The sequence below is a fragment of the Anabrus simplex genome, chromosome 7 (assembly GCF_040414725.1).
Source record: "Anabrus simplex isolate iqAnaSimp1 chromosome 7, ASM4041472v1, whole genome shotgun sequence".
Taxonomy (NCBI): Eukaryota; Metazoa; Arthropoda; class Insecta; order Orthoptera; family Tettigoniidae; genus Anabrus; species Anabrus simplex.
In genome coordinates, this window is record NC_090271.1 from 177899384 (window position 1) to 177923989 (window position 24606).

Genomic DNA, 24606 nt, shown 5'->3' on the forward strand with positions numbered 1-24606 from the left:
TTTTTCTCTAACTTCGCTAATCCCTGAACAATCAATATACGTTCTATTCTGAATTCATTCCATTGCTTTTCCATTTGGAGCACTCAAAAATTCTTCATCTTGTCCTGTCAGTAATGCAAGATTCATGTGATGACTGTCCTTAGTCCACTGACTTACTCTCTGCTCACCCTGTTATCATTTACCCACTGCAGTAAACAAGCACTAGTGCTGCCTTGCCCAAGTGCAATCGTATTTTGACTAAGTAATAAGTTTTCTCCTCTGCAATCTTTGATGTCTTTCAAAACATTATTTTTCTTAATGTACCTCTAGTAGAGGTATACAATTGAGGATGACAACTACACTACACTGCTTTAGACATGCACTGGGTTGTAAGTTGACGGAAGCTGTTCTGGGGTATGTGGTTTGTTTTGTCCCTCATCTCTTAATGCACAGTAGATGTAAATAAGAGTACCATTATGATACAGGAACAGAAAAAAATCAGGAACATCTAATGTTTGCTACTGAACCTCATTCTCCAAGTCCTTGCACTTTGCTGCCAGCTGATTGTTTCGAGCTGCATATTCCCTTAGTTGCTGGTGAGCCTCGCCACTTTTGTCCTTAGCAGACAAAGCTGCTAAGTGAAGCAATTTCACTTGGTCCTGGAATTTGTTATCCCGGACTTTGTTACTTTGTAATTGCTCTTGCATTCTAGCATTCTGCAATGAACACAAAAAAAACCAAAACAAATCTTCACATATCTATCAGTAGGCTACTAGTAATTTGCATTGTTTAGACTGCAGAAGATGAACTTCTATATTTGTCAGTTTCAAACTGTTAGGTTCTTCAGTTTTACAAAACTAATTTTGATTAAATAAATTTATAAACTACCTGAAAAAGAAAACATATGGTAACAGGTAAATTCATAGTAGATCCTAAAGGAAGTGCTTGTTGGTGGTATAAAAGATTATGAAAGCCTGAATGAGGACAGGAAGAGTAGGTTGCAGTTGTTAAGTGCTAGAGAGCATGAATTTTAAACACTGCAGTAACAATCCAACAATGAAACTGTAAAATATATATGTCAGCACTAGCTTTTCTGACAGCTACGATGACTGTCCTTGGCTGACTTGCTTGCTGCTCACTTTACTATCATCTACCCACTGCAGTAAACAAACACTTGCGCTGCCTTGCTCAAGTGCCATCGTATTTTGACTAAGTAATACGTCTTCTACTCTGCAATCTCTGATGTATTTCAAAACATTATTTTTCTTAATATGCCTCTAGTAGAGGTATACAATTGAGGAGGACAACTACACTACACTGCTTTAGACATGCACTGGGTTGTAAGTTGACTGAAGCAGTTCTGGGGTATGTGGTTTGTTTTGTCCCTCATCTCTTAATGCAAAGTAGATGTAAATAAGAGTACCATTATGATACAGGAACAGAAAAAGTCAGGAACATCTAATTTTTCCTACTGAGCCTCAATCTCCAAGTCATTGCACTTGGCTGCCAGCTGATTGTTTTGAGCTGCATATTCCCTTAGCTGCTGGTGAGCCGCACCACTTTTGTCCTTAGCAGTCATAACTGCTAACTGAAGCAATTTCACTTGGTCCTGAAATTTGTTATCCCATACTTTGTCACTTTGTAATTGCTCTTGCAATCTAGCATTTTGCAATGAACATAAACATAAATAAAAAATCCTCACATATTTATCAGTAGTAGTAATTAGCATTGTTTAGACTACAGAATGTGAACTTATATATTTGTCAGTTTCATTAATAGTCAAATGTCATTCACAAGTTCTTGATACTGTCATAAATCAGTGTGTAAAAGGAAAACCAAATCAACCCTATACGCAGTGGTACCTTCTCTTTGTGAGCTAATTTGCTGTAGCACACTGGTAATTCTATCTAAAGAAAATCTCTCTTCATTCTGTCCACTGTTTTATAAAGGAAACTGATGGAAATCTCAGAGGTGCAAGCTTAGCATCAGCTCAGAAAGGTAGTAGCCAAGTCACTGCATGCAGAAATTCTTGAGAGAAACAATGATGTTACACAGGAGTCCTCCACTGTGTATAAACACACTATGTGTGCCTGTGTGACAATAAATTTGCACATCGTGCTACTAGACTCACAACTCCAGACTACAACACTTATCGCACACAGTTGAATTTTAACGTAAGCCACCACTGCTTACTTGTTAAAATAATGTATGCTAAAATGTTCGACTGGAATATCATGTGGACAATTCAGTACACAAAATATGCAGAATTATTTTGCTTTCTTTTATTCCATTCTGTGTCAGGATAGAAATCTCTACATTAAGAAATTTACGTTGTAGACTGTGGTAAGCTTGTACTAGTACCTATTTTGGTTTTAGGGAAAATTACCTAGATAACTGGTCATATTTCCTTTCCCATGCCGTTTGTAACAGTATAGCATTTTTAACAATGAGGTTATCTGTTTACAATGATTTTCTCTAAAATATAACTCAAGATAAACTCAGCCTAATGAAATTCACAAATTAGCTGACAAATTACAATAGATTTACACATCAGATATTAGAAAAACATATTGAACATCATGTATACATCTTACAAATTTTCAGTTAGAAGAAGGAAATAATAGTCTATCATTACTACGTAAACAAACTTCTCAATACTGAACATCTTTGGTACTGAGTGAGTTGGTTGCATGGTTTGAGTCACATAGCACTGGACTTCCATTTGATAGATGGTGCATTCAAATTCCACTTTTGGCAGCCCTAAAGATGATTTTCTATAGTTTCCCCATTTTCACACCAGGCAAATACTAGGGCAGTGCCTTAATTAAAGCCATGACTTCTACTTTCCCAATCCTGGCTCTTTCCCAACCTTATATCCCCGAAGCCCTTCCTGGTGTTAGTACAGTGTTAAATCACTAGCAAAAACAAAAACATCTTTATGACAGTTCTCATTGCTTTGAAGATTTATATACTGTACTCCTGTTTTGATTACTTGGATATGAGGTGGTCTTAGGCCCTTGCAAGGATGAAAAGTGATTTATGATCATATAAAATTCAATAACACTTGGTCCATCTTGTTGTACTTGCCTTTGGATATGAATTAACTGTGTGATTGTATTACAAAGGTCATAGACAAATTTGTTAATGGAAAAGATATCAGAAATCACTAAATTGCTGATTACCCTCATTTTCAGTTGATAGTATACATACATTTTCAGAAATGGGCTAAGGGCACATCTCTAGGGCTCAGTAATTAAATTCAGTCCTGGTTGCACTATCTTTAGGTTTTTGGCAGGAAGACATGCAAACGATTGAAGTTTTCTGATGCATTTATGGCGTTTATGAACAGCTGTCAGAGAAGCTAATACTGACTTATTTATTTTACAACTTCATTGTTGGATTGTTACTACAGTGTTTAAATTTCATCCTTCCCGGCAATTAACAACTGCAACCTTCTGTTTCTATCTTCATTCTCTTTCCTCTGAGAGCAGGTTTTCATAATCTGTTATACTAGCAACCACTTCCTTTAGGATCTACTATGAATTTACCTGTCTGTTCAATGCTGCACACCTCTCCTTTCCCTCTGCTTTGAAGAATCTATTTGTAGTGATGGCTGTTGTTTGAACAGGCAAAACAATGGGATTTTCAGTCAAAGAAATCTTTTTCTTCAGTGATTTCAGTCTCAAATACTGGCAGTCACTCTGGACAAAGTACCCCTTTCCTCAGCTAATCTGAAGAGTTATTTAATGTTGTGAAAGCCAGTCAAGCCTTTCATGTTTTGGAGCCATGATATTGGTAGTCTATCAGCTCTTCATTTACCTTTTATTTTGCCATGTAATATCAGATGTACTTTCTGCCCTTTAGAACATTGCTTTAATACGCTGTTTTCCTGATGTTTGCCAGCTCTTGTTCTGCTGTAACTCCCCTTAACTCTTAATTATTTGTTACTAGATCTGTCCAGGGTACTCTTCTTATTTTCAGAATCTGCTTTACGTCGCATTGAAGCGGATAGGTCTTATGGCGACGATGGGATAGGAAAGGGCTAGGAGTGGGAAGGAAGCGACTGTGGCTTTAATTAAGATACAGCCCCAGCATTTGCCTGGTATTAAAATAGGAAACCATGGAAAACCATCTTCAGGGCTGCTGACAGTAGGGTTGAAACCCACTATCTCCCATGACCCAAACCGCTAAGCCACTTGCTCGGTCCAGGGTATCCCAAGCATTCTCTTGTATAACCACATTTCAGAGGCCTGTAATCTATTTATGGAGGAAGCTTTCACAGTCCAGGTCTCTACTCTATACAGCAATATTGACCAGATATAACACTTCATAAACCTTGGCCTGAGTTTGAGGTCTATAATTACCATCACAAAAGAATGACCTTATATTTTGGAAAAATGATCTAGAAATCTCAGTATGGGGCTTGATCTCTATTTCAAAGTCCAGATTGTCTGTTATGGTACTTTTATATGTTGAATATTCAATGAAATTTAGGCACCTTCATGGCTACTTCTGCTAATTAGGGTTCAAACATCAATACTACTTTCTTAATCCACTAAGATGAATTCTATTGAGCAGTTCTTGAAGACCTTTAATGGTGTTGCATATAATTAGGGTTCATCAGCATGTCTAATACCATATAAAACCAAACCAAACACCATGGTGCAACAGCCTCGAAGGACCTTGGCTTACCAAGCCGCTGCTGCTCAGTCTGAAGCCTGCAGATTATGAGGTGACATGTGGTCATATGAAATGAATTTCATTTTGGTCCATATTGATTTATCACTATCAACAAGGACGAGAAAATCCACCTATTGAATACTGTATAATATTATTCATTACATCACGACTAGTTTTGAACCTTGTATTGGGTCATCTTTAACCTTAAATTATAAATGGAAAAGATAAAAGCTACACCAAAAAGACATCATAAGAATGTACTGTTTTATATTAAGACTATGATTTTCTTAAAAGGAAAAGTGACACACAAGTACTGGATGTATGTCAATTTTAATGGACTCGTGTATACCCACAACATATTTTCTCAATGTTTCAAGACATGCTAATAATGTTACCGGTATATTAAGTGTTGGTGTTTGTAAGTTACATGTAATGTTCTTTTCTTCAGAAGTACGTCCTCCCTCCTTGCTACTTTAACAAAGAGTGTGAGGTGGTGTGATGCTCTGTCACTGACGCGAGTCCAGCTGGCTAGTTTGTTGGTAACTTTCTGTTATGTCATGTTCCAGTGATGTCACTGGCTACTGTGGATGGTACTTATAGATTTAATATTATTATTGTTGTTATTATTATTATTATTATTGTAGTTCAGTTGTTTGGGAAATTATATAAGAGTTGTTTAATGAGCATTTAATGGGCTGCCTAGTCTACCAGTAATTTTCTATTACATTATTTTCCAGTGCATTTTCTGGTGCCATCAATGCCAATCATGGAAGTGTATTTGTAGTTTTATTATTGTTGTTGTTGTTGTTGTTGTTGTTGTCATCAACATTGTGTAATAGGGATTAAATGTAAGTTAATGATTGTGATGAAATTAAAGTATGAAATTGAATTAAAGAGTATCTTGAGTATCTTGTAAGACATTATTTTTAATGATAAATAATAACCTACCAAAACATCTAGTGGGAAAGATGTTACAAAAATTCGGAGAATTTACTACAGATATGAATATCCTAATATACATTCCAGAATCCCACAGGAGGTTACTCTCTCTTAATTAATACTTACCCTAGATTCACACAGGGACAAGGAAGATTGAATGGACTTGCGCTGATATCAATTGAAAAGGAGTTTCTGGATAAGTCTGGAAACAGCTCGAAGTTCAAGTGGTAACTGAATAGCTTTGCAGTCATAAAAAGAACATGGGACTTCATATAAGGAATAAGAAAAAACACAATTTTGTGACAGACTGGACTGCATGGAAAGAAGGAAGAGAAATGGTAGAGAGATTACTTGCTCCAAAATCACTTTACACCACTAATTGTAGGTAGATATGTTGTAAAATGACATATTCTGTTTCGAAGATATCATGTTGTTGTTTCTGTTCTAAAAAATGAAAGAGACATATCATACAAGTATTAGAGAGAAAGAAAATCTTTGACCTGTACAATCTCTCAGAAATCATGTCTAATTTTCAGTTAAAGGTATTTTGATGATCAGATATGCAACTTGTTTAAATAACAATCACCAGTTGTATTTTAGCAAGACAGAGAAATTTACTCAATATTGTCTGTAATGGTTATTCTAGGATAAGACAGTACTTAAGCAGAGTCTTATACAAGGTGTATCACCTAAAACTTGCACCCCAAATATTTCTGAAATGGAAGATGCTATCAATGTGCTGTTTTCACAGAAATGAAGCAAAAACAAGAGTTCATAATTGTAGCCCATACACAGATTTTAATAATTATTAGAATGTGTATTATTTAAGAAAATTACATTTTTCAAATTGAACAATCCCTACTGACATTAATAAAATAAAAGTAAAATTATAATGTCAAGGGTGGCCTTTTTTTTTTTTTACAAGTAGTTTGAGCTATCATAGGTTGAAAATTGTAAATACCAACAGTTGTTTGCTCCATTCAGCTGCTTAGTTAGGAGGTTATGATGTTCTTATGTTTGTTTCCTTTACAGTACACTGATTGCACTAATACTTCCTTGTCAGTTACTTTCTGATAGTTCAAGATGTAAGATGTGGTAATAATAATTTTGTGTAGCTATTTCTAGTCTGGTGCAGCCCTTGTCAGGCAGACCCTCCGACAAGAGTGAGCGGCATCTGCTGGGTATAGGATACTGCGTGTTATTGTAGTAGAGGCTAGTGTTGTATGTGGTATGTGAGTTGTATGGATGTTCGGAACAGTACAAACACCCAGCCCCGAGCCAGGTGAATTAACCATTTAAGAATAAAATCTCCGACATGGCCGGGAATCGAACCGAGGGCCCTCTGAACCAAACAGCACTACACTGACCACATTCAGCCAAAGAGCCAGACTAGGATGTGGTGGAAGTTGGTATATATCAATGCTGAAAAAGCCAACACGTTAATGGTGTTTGGAGAATGAAGCAAGAATGCTGTTCGTTCTTTTGTTCTGCATGCAGAACAATTTCCCAATAGATGATGCTGATTTTGACAATTATTTGTGAACCTCTTCAAACAATTACGTGAAACTGGAAGTGTAACACCTAAAAAACATAACACAGACAAATGAGTGACTGGAGAAGAGGGTGATATTAATGTTCTAGCTGCTGTTGCTGTAGATCTGCACATTAATTCCCATACAATCACACAATAAAGTAGCATGAAACAGGTAAGCATAGTACGCATTTCCCACTGTCATAAGTTCCATCCATATCATGTCTTTCTGTATCAAGAGCTGCATGGGAATGATTTTGAAAATCGTGTTAACATTTGTATATGGGCATTAAGTCAAGATACACCAGATTTATCATGTAACTTGTTTAGTGATGAAGTAACATTTACAAACCATGGACAAGTAAACCTCCGAAACATGCACTATTCATCTGTAAACAATCCCCATTGGCTTTGTCAGGTGGAACATCAGCGTCCATGGAGTTTAAATATGGAGTGTGGAATAATGAACCATCAGCTCATAGGCCCTTTTGTCGTAGAAGAACACTAGATTCTCAAAAGTATTTCAATCTCTTAACAAATCAATTTCCACAGATTTTAGAACACTTTCCACTGCAGACTAGGAGGAACATGTGCTATCAGCATGATGGCTGTTTAACCCTCTTGGAGCCAAGAGCCGATCTAGTCGGCCGCTCCCCATCAGCTGGAAGAGGCCAGAGCTCCGCCTCCACTCTACTACTGTAAAGTGCCAGGCCGTTTTCAGTGGAAATACATGTATTTTAAAATTCGCGTATATCTACCGGTGTATAGCAAATACCGGCATGAAATTTTCTACATATCGACTACGTAGAATAAGAAACTGGTTTGGAGAGATATCAAGGGTCAAAGACCTTTTATTCTTGATTTATAGTTGTCGATAACGTTTATTTTTAGGAAGAGAAAAATATTTTCGCACTTTCTCTCTCAATATCTACTTTGAAAAAATAATTTACGATACAAAAGAATATACGTAATTATGTATAATGTATTTCTAAACACAATTCTATAGAATAACTAATTTGAACGAGAAAAATAAAAACGTAAAAAATAAAAATTCAAACATATGTCACTAGTAAAAACAAGACAATTTTACTCACCGATAAAATTCGCGTGAATGTATCGATCTTTGGCAAATACTGACAACAAATTTTCTATGTGCGGACAAGACAGTATTAAAATAATTCTGAATTATTAAATAAGTAAAAAATAATAGTTGATATTATAGTTTTTGTTTTCAGAAAAAATAGTTTCTCGTTTTCGGTAGTAGTATATATTAGAAAAATAATTTTACAATACAACAGAATTTACGAAATTAAGAAATGTATGGCACTAAATCCCTGATTTGCTTTGACCTACTAAGCGACCGCTGCTCAGTTCGGTACCTGCAGTTTACGAGGTGAATCATGGTCAGTGAGACAGATCCTCTCAGTAATTATTCTTGGTTTTCCAGACCGGGGTCCTCTCACACTCAGATATCTCCTCAATTGCAATCACTTAGGGTCACTTAGATTGAGTGAACCTCAAACCAACCTTCAGGACCAGGCGAAAATTCTTGACCTGGGCGGGAATCGAACCCATGACCTCCGGGTGAAAGGCAGGCACGCTAAACTTGGCCCGCGGAGACCGGCATTTAGGTAATGATAGAGGGCTATATGTGACTATAAGGTTTAGCAGAGAGTAAGTGAAAAGTAAATTGAAGTGTGATATGGGCGGAAAATCAGACGGTAGGGCATGTTTAGGTCCAAGAACTTCCTTGAAGGAGACAGGAGGTTGAGGAATGTTGTCGGGTTCATTGGGACAAATTTCCACAAAATGTTCTCCAGAGACATCATCATCATCATCATCATCATCATCATCATCATATTCGTTATCACTAGTTTCATCTACCACCATATTCAGAGTAGCTTTAGTGCTGTTAGATACAATTAAACGTCTCTTCTTTAGCTGCGGTGATTCCGCGGACGTGTCTGGTATAATTTCATCGCTACTCTCTGAACTAAATTCCCTATCGCTATCCGATAAATCATCAGCGTTAACTTTGCACTGTTCTAAATACTGCATTAATTTATTGTCATCAATACCTGCTGAAAAATTATCACGTGAATAACATGCCATTTTCCTATCACACATCCACTCACTGCAAGGAGCAATCTTTTACTGACCGTTTAGCGGTATTTGTAAACACAGGAAACGACTCTTGTGAAAGGTATAACACCCTCTTAGAACTGCCAAAGCAAGGCCAGGCACACAATAACGTGTAGCCCCTTTACTACAGGTTGTAACAAAAGTATGCACTCCACTATAGGTTGCCTCAAAATTACGTGTATCACAGAATTTTAAGCCGGCCGATGTAATCGGCTCTGGCAACTTCCGACTGGATTGTTAACGGCCGACCAGATCGGCTCTGGCAATTTAAAGGGCGGAGCTCGTACTACCGCCTGGCACCAAGAGAGTTAATGCATAATAGTGCATGACGTACTACAGCTTATCTTTGCCAATTATTTCTAATCACTTAGACTGAACGAAGGAGACCTTCGCTGGTCCATTCACCAAATTTAATCCTTGTAGATTTTTTTCGCAGGGGGAAGTTAAAAGATACTGTTTACAAGGACATAACAATTATACTGGATGGTATGAAACAACATATGACTACTGCTTGCACTGACATTTCTTATGAAATGATAGAACGTGTTCATCAGTCTTTTCATAGCAGACTGGAAGCTTGAAAGTAAGCTGGTGGTCGTCATTTTGAATAGAACCTTTGAAGGCGAATTGTCGTTCTTCTCCAGAATAAAAGGAATTTGTTTATTCACTTCTTTATTAAGTTGGTACTGACATGTGGGGCACACAACTGCCAGTATTTACTATTTTCAAACAATGATAGCTTGTAAACTACTTATACTAGAATCCTGAAAAAACATCACACATTCTAATTTACTCTAGTTTCATTTTGTTAATGTCAATAGGCATTGCTTCATTTGAAAAATGTAACTTTCTAAAATAAATACCCATTCTAATAATTATTAAAATCTGTGTATTTGCTATAATAATGAACCTTAGGTTACATTTCATTTCTGTGAAAACAGCACATCAATACCACCTTCCATTCCAGAAATATTTGGGGTGCAAGTTTTAGGTGATTCAGCCTGTATCTTCTATAAATCATCGAGATATATTTCTCAAATGAATATCAGAAACATAAAATTATCTCTTCTAATGAGAATATGATCCAGTTCACAGCCTGATAAACAAATTTGTAAGAACAATTAATAGCTATTTATTCAATCAATCACTACTGATCTGCATTTAGGGCAGTCACCGAAGTGGCAGATTCCGTATCTGTTGTTTTCCTAGCCTTTCCTTAAATGATTGCAAAGAAATTGGAAATTTATTGAACATCTCCCTAGGTAAGTTATTCCAATCCCTAACTTCCCTTCCTATAAATGAATATTTGCCCCAATTTGTCCTCTTGAATTCCAACTTTATCTTCATATTGTGATCTTTCCTACCTTCAAAGACACCACTCAAACTTATTCGTACCAGGCGTGTTGGCCATACGGTTAGAGGCGTGCGGCAGTGAGCTTACATCCCAGAGATAGTGGGTTTGAATCCCACTGTTGGCAGCCCTGAATATGGTTTTCCATGGTTTCCCATTTTCACACCAGGCAAATGTTGGAGCTGTAGCTTAATGAAGGCCACTGCCACTTCCTTCCAACTCCTAAGCCTTTCTTATCCCATCATCGCCATAAGACCTATCTGTGTCGTTGCGATGTAAAACCACTGGCAAAAAAAAACTTGTTTGTCCACTCATGTCATTCCATGCCATCGGTCTTACCAGAGACTTATATGCCCTCTCCTTTACATCCTGACTACAACCCCTAAATAGCCTCATAACTATGTGCAGAGATCTGTACCCTTTATTTACAATCATACATATGTGATTACCCCAATGAAGATCTTTCCCTATATTAACACTTAGATACTTAAAATGATCCCCAAAAGGAACTTTCACCACATCAACGCAGTAATTAAAACTGAGAGGACTTTTCCTATTTGTGAAACTCACAACCTGACTTTTAACCCCGTTTATCATCATACCATCCAACAACGTTGTCAAGGTCATTTTGCAGTTACTCACAATCTTGTAACTTATTTATTACTCTGTACAGAATAACATCATCTGCAAAAAGCCTTATCTCTGATTCCACTTCTTTATGCATATCATTGATATATATAAGAAAACATAAAGGTCCAATAATACTGCCTCGAGGAATTCCCCTCTTAATTGTTACAGGGACAGATAAAGCTTTGCCTACTCTAATTCTCTGAGTTCTATATCTAGAAACAGAGCCACCCATTCAGTCACTCTTTTGTCAAGTCCAATTGCACTCATTTTTGCCAGTAGTCTCCCATGATCTACCCTATCAAATGTCCTAGATAGGTCAATCACGATACAGTCCATTTGACCTCCTGAATCCAGGATATCTGCTATATCTTGCTGGAATCCTACAAGTTGAGCTTCATTGGAATAACCTTTCCTAAACCCAAACTGCCTTCTATCAAAGCAGTTATTAATTTTACAAACATGTCTAATGTAATCAGAAAGAATGCTTTCCCAGAGCTTACATGCAATGCATGTCAAACTTACTGGCCTGTAATTTTCAGCGTTATATCTATTACCCTTTTTTTTATACACAGGGGCTACTATAGCAACTCTCCATTCATTTGGTATAGCTCCTTCATGCAAACAATAATAAAATAAGTACATCAGATACGGTACCATATCCCAACCCATTATCTTTAGTATATCCCCCAAAACCTTATCTATGCCAGCTGATTTTCTAGTTTTATAATCAATTAGTAACTATACCTCAGTCTCTAAGTTCTTGCATGTTGCTTTAAGTTGATTATTTGCAGCAGCAAACTCCTTCATCTGCACCTGAGCTTTATTACATTGATCTTTAGCATCCATAACTGCTAGCTGAAGCATGTGGACTTGCTGCTGGAGTTCATCATTCTGTGCTTGCTCTTGGAGTTTAGCCTCTTGAAGTTGTTCCTGGAGCTTATTGTTCTGCAATGACCACCAGACTTCATTCTCATTTCAGCATACTCATAGAGCAAGGTACAAATGCAGTAAAATTTATGAATATCATGTTTCAAGGTCTTCATTGATAAAAGAAAGGCTTAACACTAATGATGTGAACATCATCAAGAAGCTGTATTGGAACCAGACAACTGACATCAAAATTGAAGTCCAAGTTACTGATGATATTGAAAGATAAGTAGATAAAGTGTGAAGCAAGGTTGTATTCTCTCTCCAGTGTTTTTTACCTTATACTCTGAAGCTATTTTTTTGAACTGCCCTTGATGAAGTTGATAAAAGAAGTGAGATCAATGGGAAACTAATAAACACACCTTTTACAAATATGACACCATCATACTAGGCCTAGCTAACAAATTAGAACAACATTCAGAAAACTAAATGCATGGAAATTAACATTCAGAAAGGGTGTCACATTTCGAGTACCCAGGTATCTTAACCAGAATAGTGTTTCTGAAATTAAAACATCTTATGTGCAGCCATGAATTCCAATTCTAAACTGATTGACGTGTTGTGAAGTGTTGTGTGTTACTTGCTTTGCTTTTTGGTGTTGAAGGAAGGACAATAAAGGTTTCATCAATGAACGGAATGAAGCCGTTTGAAATGCAGATGTATCATACTCTTAACTCTCATAAAAAACAGGAAAGCATCCCATTTCAGTCAGATCTTCCGAAATGAAAAATATAGCCTGTTAGATCTGGCCAGAGAAGACACGATAGAAGGGAAGTGGACATGGATGGAGAAGATTATCCTGGATGAAGACAGTGGTTCACCATCCACAACATGGCAACCCTGATACAGGAAACACGAAATAGGAAAATTTACTTCATGATGGTCATCAACCTTCTGTGAGGAAATGGCACCAAAAAAGAATAATGAAAGAAGCGAGGAGAAATCTTGGCCTTTGGTGAACGTCTGTGATAATTTAAAGGCACAAAAATAAAAGAAACTGTGCCTTGCCTTGGAAACCAACAACAATGATAATAAAGATGAGGATGAGGATGATGGTGATGATATTCATCGTATGGCATGAACTACTGGACTGCAGACCTTCTGAGATGGTGATGTTTAGGCATTAACTATTGTGCTGCTATAGCAGGAAAGGGGAACTCTACCAGATAATCTCTAACCAAATGAAAATGAACTTCATGGCACTAGAGCCCCAATGGGCTGAAGCCTGCAGATAACAAAGTGACACGTGGTCAGCATAACGAGTCATCTTGGCTGTTAGTTTTGGCTTTACAGGCGAGGCTGCTATCCTACCACCAGACAGCTTCTCAATTGTTCTCACCTAGCCTTAGTAGACTTCAAATCAGCCCTCTGAGGTCTCCCGGTAAGAGGCATGTATGGTATTCCTAGACCATCGGGCAGGCTGATAGTTTCTAAGGCAGCGCTAATCTTATTGAGCGGATACCAGAAGTGGCCATATGCCAGCAATTATCATAATATTGTTACCTACCCTTCAAACTCTGTCTATTTTGGCTTGGATCAAACCCACAAACTTGTGATTGTGAGCCAGACATTCTATCTCTGACACATGAAGGTAGCATCACACATTGCATTAAATTTTTTGGGCAAGTTCAGTGCATCTGAAATAACTCTTTGGCTATGTCCAAAAAACCAAACCAAACCCCATGGCACTACAGCCCTTGAAGAGCCTTGGCCTACCAAGCGACCGCTGCTCAGCCCGAAGGCCTGCAGATTACGAGGTGTCGTGTGGTCAGCACGACGAATTCTCTCGGCCGTTATTCTTGGCTTCCTAAACCGGGGCCGCTATCTCACCGTCAGATAGCTCCTCAATTCTAATCATGTAGGCTGAGTGGACCTCGAACCAGCCCTCAGGTCCAGATAAAAATCCCTGACCTGGCCGGGAATCGAACCCGGGGCCTCCGGGTAAGAGGCAGGCACGCTACCCCTACACCACGAGGCCGGCTCTTTGGCTATGTCACACACTGCATGATGTTGCATGGAGAGTTCACCTGTCAGATGTTCAGACACAACACTCTTCACCTTACAGTTTCTTAAGTTACTTTTCTGGACATCTTTAAATCAAAGTTTCTGTCTTCTACCATTCTGTTTCGATTGTACAGTACCCCAAAGAATAAGGTTTTATGGAACAAACTGTCCTTCATTGATCTTCATTTAGGGCTGTTGTCCAAGAGGCAGATTCTCTACCAATTTGTTTACCTAGCCTTTTCTTAAAAGATTTAAAAGAACTTGGAAATTTATCAGATATTTCCCTTGATAAATTGTATCAATTATATCCTCTTGATTTCCAACTTTATTTTCATACTATGATCTTATCTGCTTTTAAAAAGTCCACTCAAGCTTATTACATTATAATAATAATAATAATAATAATAATAATAATAATAATAATAATAATAATAATAATAATAATAATAATAATAATAATAATAATAATAATAATAATAATAATCATAGGAGTTCCTTTATCTGCCACCCCATCAACACATTAATTAAAACTGAGAGGACTTTTCATCTTGGTGAAACTTACAACTTGGCTTTTCATCCCATTTACCAACATACCATAGTCTGCTGTCCATCTCACAACACTGAAGAAGTCTTTTTGTATTTGATTACAATCCTGTTACGTACTGTATTTACAATTCTATATAGTATAACATCATCTGCAAATAGCCTTATCTGTAATTCCAGTTCTTTAGTCATATTATTCATACGTTGTATATAAGAAAAAAGGTTGAATAATACTGCCCTGTGGGAATCTGTCTGTTAATCATTACAGGATCAGATAACACTTCACCTACTCTAATTCTACTGAGTTTTATTTTCTAGAAATTTAGCCACCCATTTAACCACTCTTTTGTCTAGTCCAGTAAACCCCATTGTATCCTATGTCTCCCTAACAAAAGCTTGGGATAGGTCAAAGTGATACAGTCCATTTGACCACCTGAATCAACTACCTTCTATTAAATCAGTTTGTAATTTTGCAAACATGCCTATTATAATCAGAAAGAATGCTTCCCCAGAGCTTACAAACAACACATAAAGCTGACCGGCCTGTAATTATCTACTTTATATTTATTGTTGTGATTATTGGGATTTGATTATTTGGACTCGGAAGACGGTGATAAATTATGTATGTAAAGGATTTATTCAATTGTTTGTTTTGGTTTTCCTCAGTATGTGAATTTTGGAATTGTTTAATTTGTTTGAAGTCGATATGATTTTAAAATTATTTGATTGTCATTGTAATTCTGGTGCATCCTGTACCACACGCGCCACATCGGCGTGGGAGATTTCCGGTTTCGTAAAGTTGCACAAATGAGATTTCCGGTTTCGTAAAGTTGCACAAATTTCGTAATTTTTCTAGAGGCTTCCTAAATGTTCTTTGTCAGCACTATTTTTTTCTGCGCTCCTATTGGAGAAAATAAAAGGAAATGTGATTGGTAGGTGAAGGAAATCATCGTACGCTCATTGGCCGTGGTAATATTTCATAATTTCCGGGGAGAAGCGTTGTCGCTGGAGCCTTGCTCTGCGAGGGCGTCTTTTCTGTTTGACCACTGAAGGGAACGGTCACCTTCCAAGGTACGGGTCTTCTGGGCCCCACCATCCGGTAAGCACTGATTATTATTTTTTAACTTTTCTGGTATTCAGTTTCAGATGTAGTGTTTCATTTAATTTATCTTGCCGGAGCATACCCGTGTTTCCTTCTGCTTCCAAATGTTATAATTATGACTTAGCTGTTTCGGTAAGTCACCTCACCTTGTTAAGAGATAGTTCCCGTTTGTTGTTTTGTAAATTAAATGTTATACGCCTTTCGAAGTAATCCTTATCAGTAATATTTTTCTCGGGACTATCTCATTAATTCCGCTTCATCATGGAATATTCATCTTTAGGTCGGGTACCCTTTCTCAGAAGTGTTTTTGAGGGGGCTACCCACTGAAGATGCTCTGCTCCATGATTATACGTAAATTATTTTTCCTCCTTAGATGTATCTCTTCACTTTAGTATAACGTTACTTTCCTTTATTTATTTCGAACTGTTTTGGGTTTTTAAAGGTAACGCCACGACAGTGGAACGTCATGTGTGATGTTCCGGTGTAAAATAAATTTAATTACTAAAAGCTACCCTCATGTAAATTGTAATGGTTGTTGAAATTATGCCGTCATTATTTTAATTGTATCTTGGTTATTGCTTTATATATGAAATCAAATCTAACTTGTTAAGTAAAGTTTAGGATTACATTGACTTCGCTTCTTCAGTGTTACCAATACCTTCCACCGCCTGGATATGGTTCCCAGCCGCTTCCCGGTTATCCTTTCTTAATAGTCATGTTGGTTAAACTGTTTGTTTATTTCCTGTGATTTATGTGCTTGCAAATTTAATTTCGTACATGTTTACATGCCTAGTGTACAGTACTTTTGGTGAAAGCATTACGGTAGCAAACATTTTCTCTTCTTTAAACCTATTAATTGTAACCTTACCCTTTGGAGAGGTTGCATTTATCATCCTTTCCCTTGTACACTTGGGCTACTATTGCAGCTCATTTGTTATCAATCATTCATGCAAACAGTAATCAAGAAAGTATTTCAGATATGGCACTATATCCCAACCCACTGCATTTAGTATATCCCCAGAAATCTTATCATTCCTGGCTGCTTATTAAGCTTTCAAATTTTGTACTTTAAAAAAATAAATATCTTTATTATCAAAGGTAAATTTCAGTAATTTGCCAGTATCAGTTGCCTCCTCTGCTTGAATATTATCCTTATACCCAACTACCTTTTACATACTGCTGTCTGAATACTTCTGCCTTCTCTAAGTCAAGTTAAGTTAAGTTAAGTTAAGTTAAGTTAAGTTAAGTTAAGTTAAGTTAAGTTAAGTTAAGTTAAAAGTTAAGTTAAGTTAAGTTAAGTTAAGTTAAGTTAAGTTAAGTTAAGTTAAGTTAAGTTAAAAGTTAAGTTAAGTTAATTTCAGTTCAGTTCAGTTCTGTTCTGTTCTGTTCTGTTCTGCTCACTAATGATCCCTGGGATGTCCTTCCTGACACCTGTTTCTGTCTTAAAGTACCTATACATATCCTTCCATTGTTTTTTAAAATTCATATGGCTGCCAATTATGTTGCCATAATGTTATCCTTAGCTGATTTTTTTTGCTAAATTCAATTTCCTAGTAAGTTCCTTCAATCTCTCCTAACTTTCTTTCTAACCTGCACTTCCTTCTTAATCCACTAGTAACTTGCGGGTGAGCACTGCGCTCACTTTAATTTTTAACAACTTGTAACTCTAACCTAGTGGAAATCAGGAAGCCAAGCTCTCGTCTACCTTCCTTTCTGAGTATCCCCTTTCACGTATACAAGAAACCGAAAATGTGAGTGCTTCCCAGACGCTTTGATTTCAATCTTGGCACAGACGCGAATGGAAGTGAACTCAGAGTTTCCTTTATGCTGATGGCCTTGCTCTCACTGCTTAAGCTGACAGTTTTGAAGAAACTGAAATGACATTAATTAGTGTTTTGAAAGATCTTATTACAAACTACAGGAATAATCAATTGAAACTAAATCCTGCTAAAACTCAAACTTGTGTTTTCCATTTGAAGAGTAAATGGGCTGCTAGAAACCTAAACATATGGAGAGGGATCAAGCTTGCACACTGTAAGACCTCAAAGTATCTCGGGATTACTTTAGATCCCATACTTTCTTACAGAAAGCATTGTCTGAACACCAAGAACAAAGTGTCTGCCAGAAATAATGTGGTGCAGAAGATGAATGGAATAACCTGGGGAGCACAGCCAGACACAATAAGAACCTCAGCACTAGCATTATGTTACTCGGCAGCAGAGTACACTTGCCCATTATGGTACCAAAGAAGCAGATGTGGCAATTTATGAAATATGTCACATCATCACAGGCTGTCTAACACCTAACTAGCACCACCACAATGAAGTTCATGGAAAAGTTTCTTGAAAACCATACAGAAACTTGAAGGAATACAACAGCAAGCAAGGCTCACTTTGTAGCAAGCTAGGGTTGAGCATCTTGGGGAATGGAAAACACCTCATGAAGAATTACCAGCTGGGCATATGGAGATCTTTAAAAAAGGCTATGCTTGGGTGTTACTAGGTGCAAAACCAATCTGCAAAAGTGGGGATATGTGATGGTTTCTGTTTTGCGTAGCTGTGGTGAGGTGCAGATAACAGCTCATCTGCTAGAATGTCATATCTGTCCTGCCACATGTACAAAGAAAGAGCTGCTTGAAGCAACAAGGAATGCACTCAATGTCACTAATTTCTGGTGCACCACAATCTGAACCTTTGGTGTATAGTTTATATTTATCAGCTTTTTATAGAATCTTTTTTGTACATCTTTATATAAAACTCTGCTTCTGACATGATATAAATAAATAATTTATTTATATATATACTTTGAGGTCTTACAGTGTGCAAGCTTGATCCCTCTCCATGTGGTTTCATCACTTTCTGATTCAGCTGTCCTTCCCACATTAACTTATTCACCATTCAGTAATCATGCTTTTTATCATACACATTCCCTTCCCAGTTGACATTTGTTAAGTTGAGATTGCCAACTACAATAATTTTCTTTCTGTGTCATTCCCACTTAGCTGATTCTTACAAAATAATTCTGCATCAGCATCAGTGCCAGTCTTGCTAGGTCTGTACAGCCCAAAATTATCAAGTTGCCTATCAAATTTAGAGATAAGTATTACACTTAGAATTTCATATTTCTCATCTTTAACTTTTTCGTTGCTTAAGACTTTTTCTTTCACCAGTACGAATACTCCCCCTCTTATTTTTTCTTAAACTGTCTTTATGATAAACTCTCCAGTTCCATAAGAAAATTTCTGCACCTACTATATAATTTTTTCTCATCCATGATTCAATTCCTTTTACGAGGGCAGATCAGAAAATAAGTTGCACTTCCCAGTTATGGCCATTTATTACACCACCTATACAACAGCAACACGACTATAATGACATATACTCTAACATCACTTTTCCACATAGTTTCCAAGAGACTCCAAACATTTCTGTGAACGCACAACCAACTTGTCGATGCCGGATGCATAGAAATTTCCTCCAGCGTTCCGCAACCACTCAGAGACAGCGGCCTTCACCTCCTCATCGGTCTGGAAACGTCGACCACCGAGCTCCGTTTTGAGCTTACCAAACAGATGAAAGTCACATGGCGCTAGGTCGGGACTATAAGGTGGATGTTGCCAGACCTCCCACTTGAAACGCTGCAGCAGTTATTCTCGTTTAGCGGGCCTTGTGAGGTGTTGCGTTATCGTGCAACAAAATCACACCGGCACTCATTTCCCCCCGGCGCTTCTCTTTAATCGCTTTACGTAACCGGTGCAACATTTGACAATACGACGCGGCGTTGATCGTCGTTCCTTTCGGCATGAATTCCACGTGCAGCAAACCCTCCATGTCAAAGAACACTGTTGCCATAACCTTACTGGCTGAAGGTTGAACCTTGGCCTTCTTTCATTGTGGTGATGAGAGGTGCACCCATTCCAATGATGTTCGCTTTGTTTCGGGGGGTGAAGTGGTGGACCCACGTTTCGTCGCCTGTGACGATTCGCCGCAGAAACCCATTGCCGTCTGCAGCATAGCGCTGCAAAAATGCCAGGGAGGATTGGAAACGTTGTCCCTTGTGCTCATCGGTGAGAAGATGTGGGACCCATCTTTGACATAGCTTACGATATCCAAGGTCCTCATGAACAATGGCGAACACACTGCCATACGACATATTCAGCTGCGTCGCGATTTCTCTCAGTTTAATGCGCCGGTTCTGTCTAATGATCGCATTCACACTGTTGACCTTTGCACGGGTCCTGGACGTTGCGGGCCTGCCTTTGTGATGGTTGTCCGTGACATCCGTGCGTCCGGATTTGAATTGCTGACACCACTTTACGATACCTTGCCGGGAAATGGCCCGCTCCACATACACAGCACAAATTTCACGATGAATGTCCATGCAATTCTTCCTTTTGGCCCATAGGAATCCGATTGTTGCACGCACCTCATATTTGGAGTGAACATCCAGTTGACGCATAATTGCATTTGGCCGCTATTCACACAATACTAGACAAGACACCACAGCGACCTGCCTAACAGACATGTGGGCAGTGCCTGTCCCTTTCTCCGCTGTGCCCATGATTGCGACACACAGCGCGCTACTGCGGCGCGTTAGTGCACTCACCTTTTGATCCACCTACGTACAATATCTGGTAAATATATATATATTAAATTACTTAGTTCTTTATAATTCTTCTACAGTTTAACACTTACAATTTTATATCATCCTTACTCGACTTCCTGCTTCCTATACTGTCATCACCACTCCATAGTCTACACCATTTCCCTGAATGCACCTCCTAATAACTCATCTAAACAAACCCTGTAACTTAAATGTACCATTGTGGTTCAAATACAGGCCATCTCTTGGTCATGTGTCCTGTCCATTAGAGTTCAATTTGCATGAACAAGGAAGGAGTCTATTCTCAGGAAATTTGACCTCCAAAGTTTATTAGTGTTCCTGCTGTAGTTATTTCACTTGATCCAAAGAAATGACCTGATTTGTTTCAGATGGAAATGACAAGCTTTCGATTTGAAAATCCCATCTATGAAGCAGAGAATAGAGTACGAATGTCAACAGCTTTACATATGCTGAGGTAAACGACAAGAGATGGTAGAAGCACTAGCCTTCTGACCCCAAGTTAGCAGGTTTGGTCCTGGCTCAGTCCTGCAGTATTTGAAGGTTCTCAAATACAACAGCCTTGTGTCAGTAGATTTACAAGCATGCACAAGAACACCTGCAGAATGAAATTCTGGTTCCTTAGTGTCTCCAATAACTGTAAAAGTAATTAACCCTGCCCCCATGGCACTACAGCCCTTGAAAGGCCTCGGCCTACCAAGCGACTGCTGCTCAACCCAAAGGCCTGCAGATTACGAGGTGTCGTGTGGTCAGCACGACGAATCCTCTCAGCCATTATTCTTGGCTTTCAAGATTGGAGCCGCTATCACACAGACAGATAGCTCCGCAATTCTAATCACGTAGGCTGAGTGGACCTCGAACCAACTCTCAGGTCCAGGTAAAAATACCTGACCTGGCCAGGAATCGAACCCGGGGCCTCGAGGTAAGAGGCAGGCACGCTACCTCTACACCACGGGGTCGGCTGTAAAAGTAATTAGTGGGGTGTAAAACCTGTAACATTTAAAATATTTATATGGAGGCAATTTTATGTGCAACTGCAACTCATGAGGAAAGAAGGCAAGCAGACCCAGTTTTTTTAAAATGCTCCAATGACAATTTCTACATCCAGCTGATTATTGGACAGTGTTACGCAGATACTTGAGACCTTTTATAGACTTCAATTCTGTCACATCGGTGTAAAATTTTCAAGGGCACCTGCACTGCTGGAGCAAACTTACATGACATCACTTCAGTTTTCATTATAATGATTTTGAGTACAACTCTGTCATATGATGTAAACTTCATAATGATCCGTATTGACAGTTGTTCTACGTTAAATGGGTAAGAATATGAAAATATTTATGTTAAATATAACTATATTTTCATAAAAATGGGCTATATTATCATTAAAACATTAATGGTACTAGTTTTAAACCTAACTTGAGGTCATCCTCAGCCATTACATAGTCAAAATTGGAATAATTAAAAATAATGAAAAATACAAAACATCTAAAAAAATGATAACACTTTAAAAAATCAAGAGTCTTTGGTGACAGATATTTTGAAGTGACGCCAACGTCCATCAGTTGCAATATAATGTACTGTTATACAGAAGAGAATGTTTGTTAAATTAATGGTGCTGTTTTGTTCAAGATGTAGGAACCAGTCATTATCTAACACTGACTTGTAATGAGAAAATATATTTGATGAAACTTGAAAGTTGGCTGAGGGGGATATGTACGAAATAGAACTGTAGAAACAGTGGCCCAGTAGATGTCTAAATACTGTCAATATGGATCAAATGTGTGTATCCAGAATATATGCCTGGAGAAAGAAACAAAAAAAAAAAAAGAGAATTAAACTGCTGTTTGATTGAAGAAAAGGAACTGAAAAGACATGCATTATACGAGATTTATCCCCCTCTCTCACAGCTTCAAGTGTGTCTTTCAACAACAGCAGAGTGTGCCACACTGATTGCTACATCGAAGCAGAGGCTAGAAAGGCAGCTGGGAATGATAAGATTTCTGGAGATGTATTACAGGCCAATACTTATTTGATTACTGTTTGCATGAAGGAGTGACATCAACTGAATGAAGAGTTGCAATAGTAGCTCCAGTGTACAAGGGAAAGGGTGACAAACATAAAGCAGATAATTACCGACCAGTCAGCTTGACATGTGTTGTTTGTAAGCTCTGGGAAAGCATTCTTTCTCATTATATTAGACATGTTTATAAAATTACTAACTGGTTTGATAGAAGGCAGTTTGGGTTTAGGAAAGGTTATTCCAATGAAGCGCAACTTGTAGGATTCCAGCAAGATCGAGCAGATATTTTAGATTCAGGGTACCGAGCTCGATAGCTGCAGTCGCTTAAGTGCGGCCAGTATCCAGTAATCGGGAGATAGTGGGATCGAGCCCCATTGTCGGCAGCCCTGAAGATGGTTTTCCATAGTTTCCCATTTTTACACCAGGCAAATGTTGGGACTGTACCTTACTTAAGGCCACGGCTGCTTCCTTCCACTTCCTAGGTCTTTCCTATCCCATCATCGCCATAAGACATATCTGTGTCGGTGCGACGTAAAGCAAATAGCAAAAAAGATTCAGGGGGTCAAATGGACTGTATCACTATTGACGAATCCAAGGCTTTTGATAGGGTAGATCACAGGAGATACTGACGAAAATGAGGGCTATTGGACTAGACAAAAGGGTGGTTGAATCAGTGGCTAAATTTTTAGAAAACAGAATTCAGAGAATTAGAGTAGGTGAAGTGTTATATGATCTTGTAATTATTAAGAGGGGTTCCTGCAGGGCAGTATTATTGGACCTTTATTTTTCTTATATATATATAAAATACAAATGACACGACTAAAGAACTGGAACCACATACGAGTCTATTTGCAGATGATGTTATACTGGATAAGCAGTAGTACATGATTTACAGGATTGTGAGCGACTGCAGTGGGACCTAAATAATGTTGTGAGACCTGGTGTGGGTCCCATATACTGGAACCATACTCTAATTGGGGTCTTACCAGAGACTCATACATCCTATCCTTTACATCATTACTGAAATGAAAATCCACAGCCTGTTTCCAGTCATTTGACCGGGTGAAGAATGGAATGAATGAAGCTCCCTTCTAGCGGCGAGGATGGGAATTGTGCCGGCTGCTGAAGCCTGTTGCACTCCTCTGGGGCAATGGTTAATGAAATTGAATGATAATTAAGAGTGTTGCTGGAATGAAAGGTAACAGGGAAAACTGGAGTCCCCAGAGAAAAACCTGTCCCACCTCCGCTTTGTCCAGCATAAATCTCACATGAAGTGACCAGAATTTGAACCAAGGAACCCAGCGATGAGAGGCCGGTGTGCTGCTGTCTGAGTCATGGAGGCTTCCTTAAATCATTACTACAATCTCTAAATATTCTCATAACCATGTGAAGAGATCTGTAACCTGTCTTAACAACCTCGTTAATATGAAAACTCCAATGAAGATCATCCCTTCTATTAACACCTAGGTAAGTTTACTTACATTATTTTCCATAGGGTACTATCACCCCATCAACACAATAATTAAAACTGAGAGGACTTTTCCTCTTGGTGAAACTTACAACTTGATTTTTCGTCCCATTTAGAATCATACCATTAACTGGTAAAAAAATTTCAAATCAAATTTATTTAAAAACATGATTTTCAAATATCCTTTTTTTTTTGACCCATAACACCAACTGAGGCATTTTTTAAATCATAACAGTGTTAATTCCAATAAAGATCGTTATTCTGGCTCTGGGATTTATAGGCGGTACACAGTGGACAAACAGGTAAAAGGTTTTTACCCAGCGACATGTCTGGCCCCGCAGTATAGGGAGCAATGTGCCCGCCTGTCACCCGGCGGCCCGGGTTCTAGTCCCGGCTGGGTCAGGGTTTTTTAATTGTAATGATTAATATCCCTGGCCTGGGGACTGGGTGTTTGTGATGTCCTTAATCTTCCTTTCCTCACACACAACACTCCACACTACCGCCATTCCAGTTACACACAGGTTCATACAGTATGGTGTCAGTAGGGGCAAAAGATCCACATGGGTCGCCACCCCGAACAAATAGCATTTTAAAGAAAAAAAGAAAGAAAGAAAAAAACAGATACATGGAACATGTCGACGCTGATAAACACTGCAAATTTTCAGCT

The 24606-nt window shown here is 38.2% G+C and overlaps 1 protein-coding gene across 1 annotated transcript in view; it reads right to left on the reverse strand.

The window, feature by feature from the left end:
* Positions 1 to 24606, reverse strand: part of LOC136877767 (restin homolog) — a 151466-nt gene that overhangs the window by 37176 nt on the left and 89684 nt on the right. The window contains exon 10 of the mRNA XM_068228738.1: positions 11997 to 12197. Coding sequence (XP_068084839.1) covers positions 11997 to 12197 — 201 coding nt within the window. The remainder of the gene's footprint in view (positions 1 to 11996; positions 12198 to 24606) is intronic.